Source organism: Cynoglossus semilaevis, chromosome 9 (assembly GCF_000523025.1).
Source record: "Cynoglossus semilaevis isolate Cse_v1.0 chromosome 9, Cse_v1.0, whole genome shotgun sequence".
Taxonomy (NCBI): domain Eukaryota; kingdom Metazoa; phylum Chordata; class Actinopteri; order Pleuronectiformes; family Cynoglossidae; genus Cynoglossus; species Cynoglossus semilaevis.
This window is the reverse complement of record NC_024315.1, coordinates 246,382-264,954: the sequence shown is the minus strand read 5'-3', so window position 1 is coordinate 264,954 and position 18,573 is coordinate 246,382. Positions and strand designations below refer to the sequence as shown.

The 18,573-nt window shown below is 42.1% G+C and overlaps 1 protein-coding gene across 2 annotated transcripts; it reads left to right on the top strand.

Annotated features, from left to right (window-relative positions):
* Nucleotides 1-3,229: 3,229 nt before the first annotated feature.
* LOC103383151 (suppressor of cytokine signaling 7) lies at nt 3,230-18,170 on the top strand. Of its 2 annotated transcripts, XM_017035491.2 has the most exons (10): nt 3,230-4,276; nt 6,682-6,761; nt 9,120-9,224; nt 10,144-10,272; nt 10,366-10,511; nt 11,272-11,440; nt 14,040-14,168; nt 15,068-15,203; nt 15,312-15,455; nt 16,087-18,170. In XM_017035491.2, the coding sequence occupies exons 1-9, from the start codon at nt 3,315-3,317 to the stop codon at nt 15,430-15,432; spliced, it is 1,977 nt and encodes a 658-aa protein (XP_016890980.1). In that variant the 5' UTR covers nt 3,230-3,314; the 3' UTR covers nt 15,433-15,455; nt 16,087-18,170. The 2 variants fall into 2 exon arrangements, with proteins under 2 accessions (XP_016890980.1, XP_024914342.1); XM_025058574.1 differs by lacking the exon at nt 10,144-10,272.
* The last annotated feature ends 403 nt before the right edge of the window (nt 18,171-18,573 follow it).

Below are 18,573 nucleotides of genomic sequence, written 5' to 3'. Positions count from 1 at the left end.
AGTAATGATTCTTAGTCATTACTTAAATATATATAAGACTCTCAATCTTCTCAGCCCTCCTTATTACCAGCATATAACACCCTTTGTTCTTGTGGGCGGCTATAAAGGGCTTTGGAGACGAGAGACTGCACAGTGGCTGTAAGAAACAGGCTGACCAGGCAGTCAGCAACCAACCTGCTGGTCATGGTGACAAAATAGCTGGTTGGGCTGCTGTAGTGCAGAGCTCTGCTTTTCTATTGTGCAGTACACATCCAGCAATTTGTACAATTTTTAAAGAAATGTTCTAAACATCTAAAATAATTATTTAAAACAATGCAAAGTAAATACGCGTAAAACATAGAAAGTGATTAGATACAAAGATACATTAAATGCCTTAATGATCTTTGACCTTCATCTTACATCTCATACAGATTTAACCCTGTGGAGACTGGTGTTAGTTTGATTACTCCACATATAACACTCAGCTGTGACACACACACACAGACAGAACGAGCGAGAGGAAGAGAGAGGGAGAGCATTAGGATTAATGGTCTTCATCCACTATAAAAACATAAGTAGGATCCAACAGCTCCCGTACTGTTGTGTGTTCTGGAGCGCCATCTACCTGTCACTCAGAATTACTGCGGTTACATCGGTCTCCGGCGTCATTCAGATGATGTCAGATGATGAAGAAATAGTTTTATTTTTTCGCTAAAATCTCTGATGCGTTATTACATTTACATACATTAAAACTAACTGTAATTAATAAATATATCTGTATATATTAAATGTAGTGTTTTAACGTGTTCAGTCTAATTATTCATACATTTATCTTTTTAAAAAAAACATTTGTCCAGAGGCTGAATAAGGTTAAATAACGTAACATTTTCTGTTGACAGGTGAAAGGTCACCTAAATTAAATGAGAGTAAAAAAACGTGTTGTTTTTATTTTTTATCAATATGGGTGGAATTTTTCTGAGCTTAGTTTTCAGATTATATTGTTTAAAAATTAAATGTTTACATCGTTGAAACAAGTTTAATTAAACCACACGCGAAACAGTAAAATTGTTCTGAATATTATCTGAATATTATAATCAGCTAATCTTCACTTAATGTTTATTTATACCTTCACAACTACCGTGAATGCTCTTTACGTTTTTTTAACACACCTGGATTGATGTTAATGACGGTGGTGTACCGTTGGAAAAAAGAAAAAAAAACCGTTAAATTGCACTGAAAAAGAAAAAAAAACCGTTAAATTGCAAATTGTTTTTTTTAAACACATCCACTTGAAAACTCACTCTTTTACTGCACTGTTGTTATAGATGTTGGTTGAAATTGTTCCACGACACAAACGAGGTTTTTAGAGACGTTATTTCTGATAATATTCACACTATTCTGATGCTCAGATAAGCTAAGCTAATCCTAGCACCTTAACTACAACCAACCTAGCTTCTTCTTCTAGCAGAAGCGTCCGCGCTGTTTAAGTTGAATTACTGCCACCTACTGGATCTACTTTGACATCCAGTCCTGATTACTGTCAAAGAGGGAGAGGGGGGAAAAAAAGACACAGGACAGTGTCCGTGTTGATAAACAAAGCACCAAATACCAGTCATGTGACTCGTTATAATTACCTATAAGTATACATTACTGTATTTGTGATTTCATTTGAGAAATTGTCGTAAAATCATTAAAGATATAATTGAGTTGTTTCTAATTTTATAATGGATATTGCGTTTTCAACCACACGTGTTTTGTACAAAACTGTTAGCACCGACTCTAAGGACAAATGTGAATAATAACCATTTATTCATTCATTTATTCACTCAACCCTTAACTATTCATCTAATTTAAATCGAATCGAGCTCATTTCAAACAATATGAAACAACTATATCATATCATATCATATCATATACGTCTCCAGTACAGCGTGTGTGAAACTGTTTACGAACAACGACGTTTTCCTTCCGCAGATGGAAAGAGGCATCAGCTGCTCATGTATGACATAGAAATGCCACAGACTCATTTTACAATACTACATTTGTCATCATTGGTGCTCATAGAGCTCATGGTGTTATTATTATGGGCTGCTGAGCGGAGGAGGAGGAGGAGGAGCGGGTGGGGCCGGGGTGGCTGATGGGAACATAGACTGTGGTCACTGACCGGAGACTCCACTGGCTTTTATTCTGCTCAGATCAGACCGCATGTCTGACCCAGGGGGTCCGCCTGCTGCCGGGAGCAAACTGCATCCATCCCCCCCGATCTCTGACGGATGGATGCGCTCCTGTCCTAGAGGAGGAGGATGAAAAAAATCGCCAGATATATATAAATATTTTTGGCATTTTCGCTTAGAGACTGTTTATGGGAGGCAGCAGCAGCTACTTGGCCCTTTCTTTATTATAAAGGGAAGAAGATGCATCCGCGGTTAGCTATGTGAACAGCAGATCGCCCAATCATTCTCTTTTCGCGATCCTGAGGAATAATTATGAACAACGCGCAAGATATGTCGCCCGATTTCGTGTTGATGCGCCTGGTTTCCGCGGCCGAGGATGACCGCTTGGACGCAGAAAACGGGAATCTGCCACCGGGAGGAGTGGTGGCAGGGCTGGGGAAGGAGGTCCTGGCTCACAGCGGCGTCAAAGCGGGTTTGGACATAAGCCGAGATCCGACTGCGGGCGTCGAGCATCCCAGCAGCCGCCTGAACAAAGCGCAGGCGAGCGGCGAAGGCACGGCTGCACCTGACACCGCGGTGACGGAGAGCCGAGCTCCGCTGTCCGCGCCACCTCCGCCGCAGAGCCCCATGGAGGCCCAGGGCTTCGACTTCGCTCCGAGCTCCGGCCTGCGGCCTCAGCTGCTCGTCTTCTCCAACATAATGCGCAACGAGGACGGGATTTTAGAACTAGAGCGTCGGAATCAACCGAGGGATGCAGTGGCTTTGGAGCAGAGCCCGGGCCCTGCTGTCAATAACAACAGCCTGAGTCCAGTGGACGTCCAGCAGCAGCAGCAGCAGCGGCAGCAGCAGCAGCAGCAGCAGCGGCAGCAGCAGCAGCAGCGGCAGCAGCAGCAGCGGCAGCAGCAGCAGCAGCGGCAGCAGCAGCAGCGGCAGCAGCAGCAGCAGCAGCAGCGGCAGCAGCAGCAGCAGCGGCAGCAGCAGCAGCGGCAGCAGCAGCAGCGGCAGCAGCAGCAGCAGCAGCGGCAGCAGCAGCAGCGGCAGCAGCAGCAGCAGCAGCAGCGGCAGCAGCAGCAGCGGCAGCAGCAGCAGCGGCAGCAGCAGCAGCAGAGTCTGCTGGAGCAGACATGGACAGCGCATCCGCCGCTCACCGCATCCGCGGAAATGCAGGGAGCTGCGGATCTGTGCCGCCGGCATCGACTCATTACTACCACACCCGAGTGGCCCTTGTTGTCGGAGAGATCTAAACATCTCACCGTGATTGACTCTAAATGGGGCTGCGCCACCAGGGACAGAGAGGGGGCAGTATTCGAATTGGCCCGGAGGTTCGGGGAACTGGGGGTCGGTGCGGTGCCCAAGATGCTGCTCAAAGCAGGAGAGCTCCCGCAGTGTTCGTGTCAAGGTGCACACGGGCCAGGGGGAGGAGGGGTAGAACCTGGGGATGACCCCACAGAGACCAGCGACGCTCTGCTGGTGCTGGAGGGCCTGGGCAGCGGTGATGTGGACGGTCTGGCCATGGAGGGATGTCCAGGGGACGAGGGGGACGACGAGAATGGACGCCGCGAGTTTTTACTCAACAGAAAAAGGGAAATAGTTCAGAAAATGTCCGGCGCCTTTTCTATCAGCACTTTCCAGGCTGAGCTGAGGAGGCAGGTGGAGGTGATCGCCCCGGCGACGACCCAGGCGGCCGGGCATCTAGGTGCGCAGATGTGCGGTGTCCACGGGGGCTCGGGCAGCCGGCTATCGCAGCTCGGCTCTGGGGATGTGGGTGCAGTGGCGCAGCTCTCGGCCATGTCCCAGTCACCCACACCTGTCCAGAACTCACCCTGGGCGACGAGCCCAAACCTGAGCCAGGCGTCGACACCCAGGAGGCGGCCGGAGCGCTGCGCCAGCGCGCCGCGTACTCCCACCGGCCGCGCTGCAGGTGGGGATAAAGCCCTCAAAGTTCCGGGAAAGTCCAAAAAGGGGTCGTTAAAGATCCGCCTGAGTAAACTGTTCAGAACTAAAAGCTGCAGCGGCTCCAGTCACCTGCTGGACAAGAGGCCCTCGGTCACCTACTCGGTGTCGTCAGCTGGGAGCCTGGTGGACATGGCGAGTTCTGTTGGAGCTGAGCAGGACACAGACAGGTGAGCAAAGCCGTACAGCACACTGGTTCACTTGGTTGTGACTTGACCAAGGACAAACATAGACACACATCAACATGGTCAGAGCGCCTGCTCCCTCCTTCTCACCCCTGACCTCTGACTGGGTCAGTGAAAACACCCTGTGTGTCTGTTGTCTGTGTCATTGATTAAATGCTAGACCAGAAAGATACAGGGGAGAGAAAAGGACATGATGCTGGATCAGGATCATGGGCTAGAACCCGACCAAGGTGACCATGAGGAGGACTGTTTTGGTCTGCGTCCCTCAGATTTTCTTCAGGCCACCTCTGTGAAAGTTTTCTAGGGCAACTCTGACCGAAAAACTACTGGGAACAAATGAGGCCCTGAGTGTCCCATACATTTAAGATGCTATTTAAATTTGACATTTACAGGATTATTTTGTACTTTATTTTATAATTAAGTATATTAAGTGTAAGCTGCAATAATTGACTTGATAAAAGTCCAAAAAAAACAGTTCTTGGACACAACAGGAACACAGACCTCTGATGACAGAAGCTGCACCTGCACATTTTCATTCATTCATTTTTAGATCCAAACCAGTTTTAAATTTCATCCACATTAAACCGTCAAAAACTTCATGTTATGATTTAAATGACATGATTTTTGTAAATTAACAAAACAATAGAATCAAGAGAAGTGTTTTGACTCCCCCTCAGTCATTGGCTGTAGGAACAGTTGATGTAAGAACAATAATTTCTGCTGAAAAACTAAAGTTATTCTCTGCACACCAAGAGCTGCCGTGGAGTTTTTCAAACACAAACGTCGTCAGAACAATCAACACTCACTCAAACCTTTTAGACTAGAGTTGTGTGGACGTTGTCATGGACTTTTTAACTTGAGATATTTCAGTAAAAGAAATGTTAGTGAGAGCTGCACATCAGGACAATAACAAGTCAGTAAACCTGGGAAATCTCGTGGGCACATCAACCCTTCAGGCTGTGAATAAAACACAGCATGTCGTGAAGTCAGCGCCTGTTTGCACTGTGTGCCCGACTGTCCATTAGAGACCGAACCAGACCAGAGGCGTTGGGTAAACAGGAAGTCACCTGAGACCCGGCTTAAAGGGATTATTCAGGTTCCTGAAGAAAACACGTCAACTGTACACACCCACCAGTTCTGTTACAACAGCGTGGAGCCGGGGGATGCAGCATATGGTGCACCTGACCAAGAGTGCAGGTGGACGGGGGATTGATTGGAATCTGGAAAGTTAGCTGTAAGACCTGGTGGTTGAATACAGAAAGGAACGTCTCCACTACTGGAATTACTTTTAAATTTGAACGATATTATCCAAAATCTTAATTTCTGATTCCGATATCAAGCAATACTGATATGCCGGGTTTCACTTTCACTTTCATTTTCACATATATAAGCAGCAGTTTTTCCACAAAACTATTTTCACACATCACAATAACGATTCTTACAGATATTACATCATTATTAATATATAATTTTAATTTAATTTAATTTGGGGCTGTAAAATTAACTTGTTAATTGCGTTAATAAAATGTAAAATTTATCAGAATAATTGTTGATACACATGTTTTTAATTTGCACATTCTGAGGTAAAATGATTTTGTTAATTTAGCTCAATTTTGACTTGACTTTTCTCGTATTTATAAGTCCATCATTTGGATTAGTCACAAATAAAAACAGGTGTGAAACACAGACATTAACCGTCTGTTTCAGCCACAGACAACAGAAAAGCTGCTTCGTCATATTCAGGAATGCTGATTTAACTGGACTCGTCTTGAATGATCCACAGCTGCCCAGTGATCAAGTTCTATTTAAAACCGTAAAATATATAAAACTTCTGCACACGCCGCGCAACGCCCTCGCACACCACTAGGGATTTGCGTACACCTGTTGATGAGAAAATGACCGATACATTCGCATAAAGAAGTGAAAGGAGTAGAAACCTCACCGAGTCCAGACATTTCTGAATTTATCCAAAAGAATAAGAGGCGAACGGTGAATTTTTTTTTTTTTTTTTTAACGTGACCCTGATTGTCTAAAGTAAAAATGTGGATCCACACTGGCCCAAACATCCAGGAACTTTTGCTGCTGCATGCTTTAAGATGCAGAGATTTTTCAAACCTTTTTGCAGCCTGTCACCCTTTATTCTGCACCTCACTGCTTCGTCATCATTCACTGCAGAGCACTGAAGGAAGGCTGTGATTAAAAAACATGGCTTCAGATGTACTGACTGCCAGGGCTGAGAACATCAAACAGACACAAAGTTTGAAATGAAATTGCAGACAGTCTCTGCGTGGCTCTTTTTCCAAACCTCTGCAGTTTCACGGACGTCCACAGCTCTGGTCCGGTTCTTTATCCTCCATTTATTCTGACTTGTTTTGTTGTCTCTTCTGCAGCCACAACTTGTCCAGGCTGAACAGGGCCCACAGTGCCTTCTCCCCCGCCTCCCTCTCTGCCTCCCTCTCTACTTTCACAGGTAAGAGCTGCTTCGTTCTGTCCACTCTTCAGTGTCAGGGCTGCTCTGGGCTGCTGTCCAGTCAGGCAGTAGAACTGAAACTAAATAAAGAATAAATATGTTAAATTTTACATACATTATTCACTGTACTTTTCTGTAGTTAATTCTCACTGTATTCTCATTTTAGGTGAACTGAAATAACTGTATCCTGTTGCTACTTTATTAAATCACTTCCACTGCATTAAAATAAGTAAATAGAAAATATATTGGATTGGATTGGACGAAATCCTCACTGCATTGTCACTGTTCTATCACATTATTCACTGTGTTATGTTATGGATTTCTTGTTATCTAATAACACAGCATTCTTGTTTGTAGCTCGTAGCGAGCTAGCTCATAGCTAGCTCGCTACGAGCTACAAACAAGAACGCTGTGTTATTAGATAGCAAGAAATCCATAACATAATACAGTGATAACACAGTGAATAATGTGACAGTGAATAATGTGATAAAACAGTGACAATGCAGTGAGAATGTCGTCCAATCCAATCCAATATATTTACTATTTACTTAGCAACAGGATACAGTTATTTCAGTTCACCTAAAAAGAGAATACAGTGAGAATTAACTACAGAAAAGTACAGTGAATAATGTATGTAAAATACATGGATATCTTACCCAATATATATATCTGTAAAATAATTAAATTGAAGTGAAAATACTATCAGTTGAATGTAGGAATATTGTGAGAAAAAAACAGGAAGTAGTTATGATTATACTGTAAGAATGCAGTGAAAATAAAGTGAGTAAAAGTAATAATTCTGTGGAGATAAAGTAATTATTCCACACATAACATCGGAGTACTCAATACAGAGGTAATACATGGAAAATCAAATGAGGGTACAGTATGAGTACTGTGAGTACACCGTGTTGATGTTGGTAGAACAACAACAGTGACAGTGACAGTGTGAAACAAAGGGAGACTACAGTTACCATGCAGTGATAATGCAGTTAAAACAATATGGTAGGAATACAGTGAAAATACTGTGATAAATCAGTGACCGTGAAGTACAAATACACAGTGAGTGTACTGTGGTGATAAAGTGAAGTATGTATGAAGTATAAGCTGTAATACAGTGGTGATTGAATTATGGTCATATTAGACTGGAGTAGGAATACTGATGTAGTGATGATGCAGTAAAAGTGAAAAATAATGTACAGTGAGAACAGAGTGGTAACTGAGTAGAAGTACAGTATTAAAAAAAACCCAGTAAGAATACTTAACCTCTGCTTTTAACCCTTCACCATAGCCAGCAGGGGGCAGCTTTAAGTGCCACGTGTGAGGTGACCTGCTCAGAGCACCTCAGTGGTAACTTGAAGGCTGGTGGACTCGAACCTGAAACCTCCCAGATTCAAGTCCGCTTCTTTAACCACCAAGCCACCTCTTCCCTAAAAGAATTTTTTTTTTGTCACTACTGCCGTTCTCGGATTCAACCCCAGGTCTGTTGCATCACAGACAGAGACACTGCCTCTGAGCTGAAGCGCCACAGAACATGAGACAGTGAGAACACACAGTTTTACACAGTAGAACCGAGTAAAAATAGAATAAAATTGATACTAATAATAATCACATGCTGGGGACTGTAGCTCAGTTGGTGAAAACAAGTCAAAACATCCCACTGGGCTCAGCGGGCCCGCACTCTCTGTGGAGCGGAGTAGAGTTCAGCTTGTTTTTAAAATCTCCTCTTTGAAAAAAATAATTATTATTACGCGTTTTATTTCATATCTTTGATGAACAATCTGGAAACACAACACTAACCAGCAATTAGGCAGAAACATTAAAGTCAAACTTCATGCTGGCGTTACCATCGGAGGATGAACAACTTATTTGAAATCTTTGCAAAAAAAAAAAAAAAAATCACCCAGACACCCACAGTGGCGTTCCTCCGCCCGGCAGCCGTGCTCTTGTGATGTTCCACAACCAGAGAGGAGACAGAGGAGACCACCGAGGCGTCATGCTGGGACAACACGCCGGGGACTTGGCTCTCGTAGCGTTTGATTTTGTTTCTTTCGCTGAAAAATATTACTTTGGAGATATTTCCCGCAGCGTCTCAATTAGCGAGGATGGGATGTTGGTCTCTCTGTTATTTTATTGCAGTGATTTAGGCTGATTAGCTGGGTGTAATTTTCCATAAACATCCTGCCTGGTGCAGCTTTAATGGCACTCTGCAGCGACAGGAAGCAAACCAACGATTGAAAAGCAAACCTGGCCTTTTCTTTAATTCACTTCTGCTTTGACTGCGTCTGTCAGACTTTCACTTCCTTCATGTCCCTTTCCTTTAATTTCTCATATTCCTGCTCCTTTTGTCTCATTCTTTAGGTGAGACTGTCTCACTGGTGGACGTGGATATTTCACGGCGAGGGGCGAACACACCACACCCTCCCACGCCTCCCCCTCCTCCACGGCGGAGTCTCAGTCTTTTAGGTAACGTTCGTTGCTTTTGTGCTTTTTAGATGATTCTCCACAGCAGAATAATAGTAAATAAGAACTTTCTCAGAGGCTCCTTCTTCTTTACTGGGCTGGAATGAAGGTTCTGTGTAAAAGGAGCATCAATCAAAGGTCATGGAAAACAGAACGGGTCATGGGTTAGCAATTTGTGCTAATGTTCCTGCAGGAATCTCTCGTTAGATGAATAGACAGGACAAAACAGCAAATCAATATTGTACTGAAAAATAGCTTTAAAAAAAACAGAAAACAAAATATGTAACTTGTTATAATATAAAAAAAGTGTCACAAAATGCAAAGATGTTACATATCATTCAATTAAGGAATTTGTTTTAGTATTTAATATTATTTAAAAATATGCAATGAGTGTTCAAAAGTGAGTCTTTTTTAAACACACATCCTGACTCCGGGTCAGATTCCGCTAAAATTCTGCCTCCAGAAAACCAAACTAAAATCTGAAGTCTAATAATTTATTAGTTGAAAGTATCAGCGTCATGAACACCTCCACATTTTTATTTGATGAACTCGATCGATTTTTCTTTTTTTTGTTGTAATTTTTCCCTCCTTTCTTTCTGTCTTTATCACTTTTTTCTTTCATTATTTTGTTTCCTGCTTCCTCTCTTTATTGTCTATGTCTTCGTTCTTACTTTTTGAGAAATCCTCCCTCCTTTCCTTCCTCCCTTCCTTTCTTTTATTTTTTTCCCTCTCTCTTTTCTTGCCTTCCTATTTTGATGTTTATATGTCACCCAATTCTCTCTCCTCTCTCCTCCTTTTCTTTTCTTTTCTTTTTCACCCTTGCCTCCTTTTTACTCCTGCTTCTCCCTTGTTTCCTCCCCACTGTTCCTCACTCTCCCTCTCTCTCTCCTACCACCTCCTTTCCTTGGTGTCCTTCCTCCAGATGACATAGCCGGGCCTCAGCCTGGTCCTCTCCTTGTCATGGGTGCGTCCCTGCAGTCCCTCCCCCTGCCTCTCCCTCCTCCTCCCCCTCCCTCCCACGCCACCATGCAGCACAGTCTCAGCCTCAATGGTAAGACATGTTTGCGGGTCCCGTCCACAAATGTAGACCGTTGGGGGAGCCCGAGTGTTTACCTCTGACACATGTCTCTGTCATCCGATTCAGACGCCTTCCTGCGGGCCCTTCCTCACACAGCGCCGCCGTCCGGCGACGCACGACCACCAATCAGACAGGCTCCGCCCCCCGTCTTGTGTGCCCTCCGACGTTCCGAGGCCAGTAACTTCGCCGCCAGTCTGAGAGAACTGGAAAAGGTGAAGAAAAACACACACACACACAAAGATGAAATGTCTGAAAGATTCAGAATTTCTGAGGCTGTGGTAAAAGATTGAGTTTTTTGGAGAGAGTCTTATGTAATGTCTCAGGTAATATGAAATATGAAATATGAAATATTTGTGGTAAAAGATTGAGTTTTTTGGAGATAGTCTTATGTAATGTCTCGGGTAATATGAAATATTAAATATAATATAAAAATGAATTGAACTGAATAAAAATCCTAGCGACCACAACAACAAAGCTTTGAGATGGATATTCAAACCTGGCTGCTATTGAAGCTGCTTTAACACCAGTCATGTTTTAATATTAGGTTGTATTTTTTGGTCTTATGTAAATGAACATATTGATATTGTATAAGGAAAAAAATAGAATTAAACGACAGGGTCAAAGGTCATCAGCTGAAGAGACAGAAATTCTACCAAAACTATTCTTCTTCCTTTATCCTTTATTCTTTATCCCATCATGATTCGTTGCAATAATTCGTTCTATATTGTGTTTCTTGATGTTTCTGTGCAGTGATTTGTAATTCACTTTGTCTTGTCGGCTGTTTCTGTTGTTACTTAAGTGAGTTTTTGATTGGCTTCAGGTTTTTACGGCGGTTTCTTCTTAAATCTAGTTTATTCTCATAATTACTATTTGCTTTCAGGTAATTTTTGGCTAATCATCTGTGAAGTAATTTGCTGAACAAATTAAGTTGGACTGATTAACTCTGACTGATTGGCCGATCTCTGCCTGCAGTGTGGCTGGTACTGGGGTCCGATGAACTGGGAGGACGCAGAGATGAAGCTGAAGGGGAAACCAGACGGATCCTTCCTGGTCCGAGACAGCTCCGACCCCCGATACATCCTGAGCCTCAGCTTTAGGTCGCAGGGAGTCACACACCACACACGCATGGAGCACTACCGAGGTGAGACACACACACACAGGCATATGTGTGCATCTAAGCGGCTCTAACACATGCTCTCAGCAAAAACATGCACGTCCATATGCTGGTCATCCGACACCGGGGGCATGAAATATGTTCACGCAGGACACGTATGGTATTAGCATGAGTCACACAGGACATCTACATGCACACGCACACTCATCCTACACCAACACAAACACACTGCAGCTGGAAACACACTCTGAGACGACAGATAGTGTTTGTCCCCTTTGTTTTTATGCAAAAAAAAGTACATCAGAAAAATCGTTGTCCCCTTTGTTTTTATGCAAAAAAAGTACATCAGACAAATCTTTATATTTAATTAAAAATAATTTTACAAAAAAAAATTTCCTGAATATGAAGTGTTTTTTTTTTTAATTCATCAAGTGGGCCAAATTAGAACCCCAAGTGGGCCAGTTTTGGCCCACGGGCCGTATGTTTGCCACCCCTTGTTTTAACTGTTTCGTACTTAAAAAAGCACAGAGAAAAACACTGAATTGTCCCCTTTCCCATTAGCCTATTAACTCATGCTAATGGTTAAAAATTTAATAGTAATGCTATGGTAATATATAATGTCAATTCTTAAATACATTTGTCAAATATTGTGAAATAAGTAAGTTGTAAAAACATTGTCACAACTTTTTTCTTTGGTCAGAGCAGATTTTATTTATTTTTTCCTGTATATATGATCATCTCTCACCAAGACGAGACTTCTCTCATATTCTAATTTGTTTTGCTTTCCAAAAAAAACAGAAATGACTTGTTCGGCTCAAATGGAAACTGTGAACTCAGTGCCAACGCTTTCTTTTTGTTAAAATGTGTTATTTTCTATCAGCCTTTCTTCAGATTCGCCACAGTTGCACAAACTTGCAACATAAGGCAAGAATTGTTGAGAAATTCCTGTCTCCGAGTTCTGAAAGCTCTGACTTTTTTTTATCTGGACTATAGAGCAGCAGAGACAGAGAGAGATGTTTTTATGGCACAGTTGTTGGAACGGCAACGTGAAGCAGAACATATAAATAGGGCTATTGTACACTTCCAGAGAATATATATTTGATTACATATTACATTTTTAAAATGTAGTGAAGTCATTGTTTCACTGACGGAAGCTGTGTTTTTTTTTCCGTTTGATTGGTGTTTTTAAAGGCTTCAGGGTTGAACGGTAAAACAGAGCGTTAAATAAATAAAAATGTACATTTGTCATTTTGTTACTTCTCCAAAATAATTAGAGCATAACGAAAGACAACAAGTTGGTAAGGGAACGAACGAGCGTGAATAAATCAGGAGTAAACACAAACACACTCTCGGAGCGGTACAGTCAGGCCGCCGCGTAGATGTACGCCATAAATAAGTCACTGAACACCACACGCCACACATGTGACAGACAAACAAGGTGAGACACACACACGTACACACACGTACACACACACAGTGTGTCTGTGCATTAATGAGTCACCATCATACAGCTATAGAGTCATGCCTGGAAACACATTCATTATTCAGACGTGCAGCGTCCACTGACACAACACGTCCACATCAACAGCATCACGTCTGCATGAATGAACCGCGTGAATCCAGAGCTGTAACGGTTCGGAGATGAACGACGTCTGAGACACGCGCACACACACACATGCACATGCACGCAGAAGCCGTTTTAACCTTGACCTTGACCCCAACTGACCGTCAGTTGGTCAGTTGGTCAGTTGTTGTGCTGTCAGCTCCTGTTTTCTTCTCCTGAGAGCATCATATTGGCGTTGTATGGATAAACAAAGAAAAAAAAGGTCGTTATCGCGGCTCATTTTGATCATCAGGAGATTGAATGTAGAACGTTGGCGTGAGCAACTCATACTGTGTTTTTGTACAGATGAATAAATACATTTACCATACTCAAAAATGTCTGTCCAGCAGGAGGGGACATGGCAGGACAATAGGACATAATTGAGAAACACTGGTCTATTGGTACATAGTCCCAAAAATAAATAAATAACTAAATAAATAATAATAATAATACATTTCTTTGAACATTGAACTTTTTTCTTCTCTCTCTGGACCTTTACTGCAGTATTCCCTGATATGAAGTACGACGTAAGAAAACGCATCTAAATCCAGAGCCAAGTTACGGAGCTCATTACTCGCTGTCATGTTGAACTTGTGAACTTGTAATTATATAATGACGATCTCCGAGAGATTTAATGGCCGTAGTTAAGGAGGACGGGAAAAATAATTATCGTAACATTAGAGGGAGCGAGGTGTCGTAGATCGTTCCACAGAAACGGACATCACTATCTACTAACTTTGGACGGTTAAAGTAATTGATCCACATGGTGTGAAGCCTGTGTTCCTTCAGCCAATCACAAGATGAATAAAAGATCACGACAAGAAAGGTTGAAATATATGGAAAGACTGAGACAAACACACCCTCATACACAGAATCCTGTTCTTTAAAAACCTGTTCATTTGACCTGTGACCTGTGACTAATTAATGGAGACTATTCTCATACACAGAATCCTGTTCTTTAAAAAACTGTTTATTTGACCTGTGACCTGTGACTAATCAACCCCCCCCCCCTTCTTTTCCCAGGGACGTTCAGTTTGTGGTGTCACCCGAAGTTTGAGGACCGCTGCCACTCGGTGGTGGAGTTCATCGAGCGAGCCATCATGCACTCCAAGAATGGCAAATTCCTCTACTTTCTGCGCTCCAGAGTCCCAGGTAAAATATAGGCCATGTGTCCGAGGTGCATCAAAAATGGATTAGAGCTGCTACTTAGTGAGAGGTGTCTGACAGACGGAGGAGAGGAGGAATCTGTCAGATCCTCTCTACGTCTGCCTGTGAATGATTTATAGATGTGGGAAAGCGATGGTTGTTTTTCACCAGTACAACTGTATTCTATTAACCCCAGCAATCGAATGGTTCCCTCAGCCAAAGCTTCAGGTACAATATTAGTATCCAGTTTAAATTATTTAAAATTGTCCATGTCTGTCAAATCACACTCCACTCCATGAGAGGGTCACGGGTTGCGGGACAAAAACTGAATTGTTCAGGAACAATTCTTGTGTTAGAAAATGTGACCAAAATGAGGAAATGAAAGAAAAAAAAAAAGAAATTAAAATGCTGGCTTCACTTCCTGCTCCTGTGAGGATTGTGGAATGAAAAAACAGTAAGTCAAGTATGGAAGTCAGTGGAAAATTGACTCTGGTCAAGTTTGTAACAGCGTCAGCGACAGGAAATCTCTAAAATATGATAATATTAGCCGACCGATATTAGCAGAATTATGTAATATCTGTAAGAATCGTTTTCAGTTTTTCCTCTGATAATGAAATCCCGGTAACATAGCGCCTGAGTTTTGACTCTGATAATGAAATCCCGGTAACACAGCGCCTGGGTTTTGACAAACGATGTGTGCCATAATTAATATTTTTGGGGAAAAACGGCTGTACATGAAAGGGAAAGACACTAGATGGCAGCATTGCAGCTCATTTAATTAATCTATATCTTCCAGGGGGTTGTATGTAGAATGCTGGAATTTTGAAACTGATTCGGCGGCCATCATTGTGATTTTTTTTTTTTTTTTGGTTTTACAGTGAATTGTATCTGTGTGTGTGTTGCAGGGCTTCCCCCCACCCCGGTTCAGCTGCTATACCCCGTGTCTCGCTTTAGCAATGTAAAATCCCTACAACATCTCTGTCGCTTCTGTATCAGACAAATGGTCCGCATCGACCACATCCAGGAGCTTCCACTGCCCAGGTACTGACCGGCTGGTCATGTAAACACCACCTGAGATATTAGAACAACGACAACAAAAAAAAAACATTGAGTGAAAAACAAATTGTATCTGTTCCTGTCTTTCTCCAGGCCACTTATCTCCTATTTGAGTAAGTTTTATTACTACGACCCGGAGGAAGAGATGTACCTGTCAATCAAGAGCATCGAGAGGGTGGTGGGGGCAGAGCAGGAGGCTGAGTCACAGACGTAGCATCAGAGATCTTCTTAACTCATGTGAGTCCCATTCTCTTCACCGACTGCCTGCTTTTTTTTTAGGGATTTTCATTTATTTTTTTAATTAAGTTAAATACAAACAAGACGATTAATTCTCTCTTCATTCTCAGCTGGGCATCAAAACAGTACAAATCCTCTGTCCATCACTGACAACTTCAAACTGAAATCATTTAGAATACTGTGTTACAATAACAAAAAGAAATGGAGTCCAACAGGCCGCCACACAGCACAGCTGGTTTGGCCATGAGAAACCCAGCAAAGAATCACAAGCAGTGACAAATAGTCGGCCATGTGTGATGTCACCAGTTGGTGTCCAGAATTTTGGCCACGAACCCCAAACTAAGTCCAAATGATCTGGATCAACACAGGAAACAATCACCATTTCTGGTCAAGGTTTGACTGACATGTGGTTCCTAAATAATAAAAATGAAAACGTTTCTGAAAAAACTCCACTCTTATAGGTCAGTTACGGTAAAATAAAATACACTTCAAAATATACAATAATGAACAGATTTACTGCCATAAATAAACAAATTAATAAATAAATAGACAAATGAAAATTATATTCAGTTTTCTGTTTTGGACGGTGCCTAATGTATGTTGATCCTTTTATATCTGTGTCTGTGGCTAGGTTTCTGTATGGAAGACGGACCGGTGCTGGCCTGCCAGTCTTCCAGCATCAGCCAATCAGAGTCCTGGAAATCTCTGTGTTCAGTTGGACTGGGGTGGAGCCACTACTCTGTTGTTCTGGACTAACAAAAGAGGGAACAGTGTGTTCATCTGTACAGCGTAAAAACTGTTGAGGAAAAAATGACGCCGCCGCAGATGAGGAACTGCTAAGATGTCACTTACAAACACGTGAGGGAAAACAAACTGAATTTGATCTCCAACCTGCTGAAGTAGACTTTCAAACACAGATGCACTGGTCAGTTTGTACAACTGTTATTTGCTGTCGTTTTATTGGGTTCTTTTTTTTTTCCTCCCATTTTGTCAAAGTGAGGGTTTTGGGATTAAAGGTTGCCCTCAGGATGAATTCACACACCGAGGCAGGGCAACAGCGCCCCCCTCAGCGGGCACGCAGACGCTCAAATCACAAGAGTTTAAGAAAGACGAGCTGCCATTTTGGAGTTTTTGGTGAATCTTCTTTTTTTTTCTTTTTTCTGCGTGACAAAACCATATTTCCACTATCACATAAAAAGATAAAGATAAGATAAATTAGGAATTAAGACATTACGATTCAAAGTCAAACGTTTGGTTTACGTGGACTTTTTCTTTACGCATCATCTGACAGTTTGGATGAACTGGGTACGACTCCTGAACCCGAAGTTCGGCTTGAAGTTCTAACACCTCGACCTCTGAATGTTTTAGTTGTGTTTCTTTAATGGCTGAACTTTCAGGCCATTGTGTCATTCTGCTCCGACCAAACAATGTTTGATGTCTTTGCCTTTGGTGGTGTTTTCATACGTCACAGATCTCCGCCGTCATAAGCCACTAAGCTGACATTTCATCAGGAATACGGTGACTTTCAAATTTTTATTGGCGAATTAAAACCTTCCTCAATCTCGGAAAATTTCTATAAGGCCACATCATTCATTATTATTGTTTTTTTTTTGTCAACTGATTTCTGCTGTTGTTGCCATCTAGCTTGATAGTTAGCAACGTAGCTAGCTAGCAAACGTCAAAGAGATGATTATTGGTTCGATCTTAAATGTGTCACAAATCGTGAGTAAATTATTCTAAAGGTGGTTAATAGGCCTTTATAGCGTAACAAAAGTTAAGTACAAATTGACATTAAAAGAGAACACAGGCGGTAAATAGAAATGGACGACGTGTCTCTAAATCTTCCCGTGAACAAAATGAGGCCAAACTATCAGGACCACACGTCGCTACCAGACGCTGAGCTGTTTGAACGGTGGAATAAAGCTGTGGTATCGAGGTCTTGCACATGAACCCTCTCGACCAATAACGAGTCAAACTCAGCTGCTAATTGTGGCGTTTCACACACAGATACCTAGCAAAAAAAACGTAAAATTAAGCTTTACGGAGAAATAATTCTTTGACTTAAGAACGACCTAAAATGATATAAATCATCTTGGGAAACATTTATATGATGTCAACATATTTGATTTTTTTGCTATTTTAATTTAATTTAAGTATGTATTTATTTATTTATTTTCCCATCCACTGACGTAGAGGGGGCGGGGCTTATGAGATGTACCGCAGTGAGCCACCAGGGTGTGATCCAGATGAATTGGCTTCACTTTGGGGACTGGTTATTGTCCATTTTTAGCTACAGTTCAGCAGCACCATTTTGTTTCTCATGAACTGCTGCCGGTCACAAAGAAACAACACGGAAGGAAAGCGTTGAATTTTAACAGCGATCCAATGTTTTAACATGAACTTTTCTATTTCAGTCCAACATCTCTGGGCCGCCGGGCCAAGAAGATAGCTGAGTTTTTTAAAGACCCATCAACTCAACGTTGTTTTGAATATGCTGTTTGGTACCATTATCTGGGATTGCGTTCCAGATGCCTCATTTTCCCATCATGCCCTGCCTCGCAAAATGTATCATTCTAACATGACTGATGTCGATCTGTCATTTTTATTTGTTTAAATGCTGAGGTGTATATTTTTGTTCACTCTGTTCCTTGGTTTCCCGCAGCTGTAGCCTCTGGCTCAGCATTTTCAGTAAAAAGAAGAAGAAAAAAAGAAAAATAAATATTGGTACGTTTCATGATTTCAATATTTTCAGAACACGATGTGTCCTACTGGTCTGGTACTAAATGACCTACGGACCAGCACTGGTCCCCGGACCGGAGGTTGGGAACCCCTGAAGTAACTGAACTATATTTAGGTAAAACATTAGGTGGACATTGACAGAATAATGGACCTGCAGATGGAGTCACTGTTTCATGTCTTTGGTTGTATGATTAGTCTTTTCAAGGAACCTTTTCCTTAATGAGGTTTTTATCGCTCGTGGTGTCAGAGCTGAAGGATAGTTTAGGCTAAATTTGCAAAAGAAAATCATGATTATTATTTTTACTTTGCTCTAAGAACACAATCAGATAATACATTAAAATAAGTCAAATCAGAAAACTACCAAAACAAAGAAAGTTTT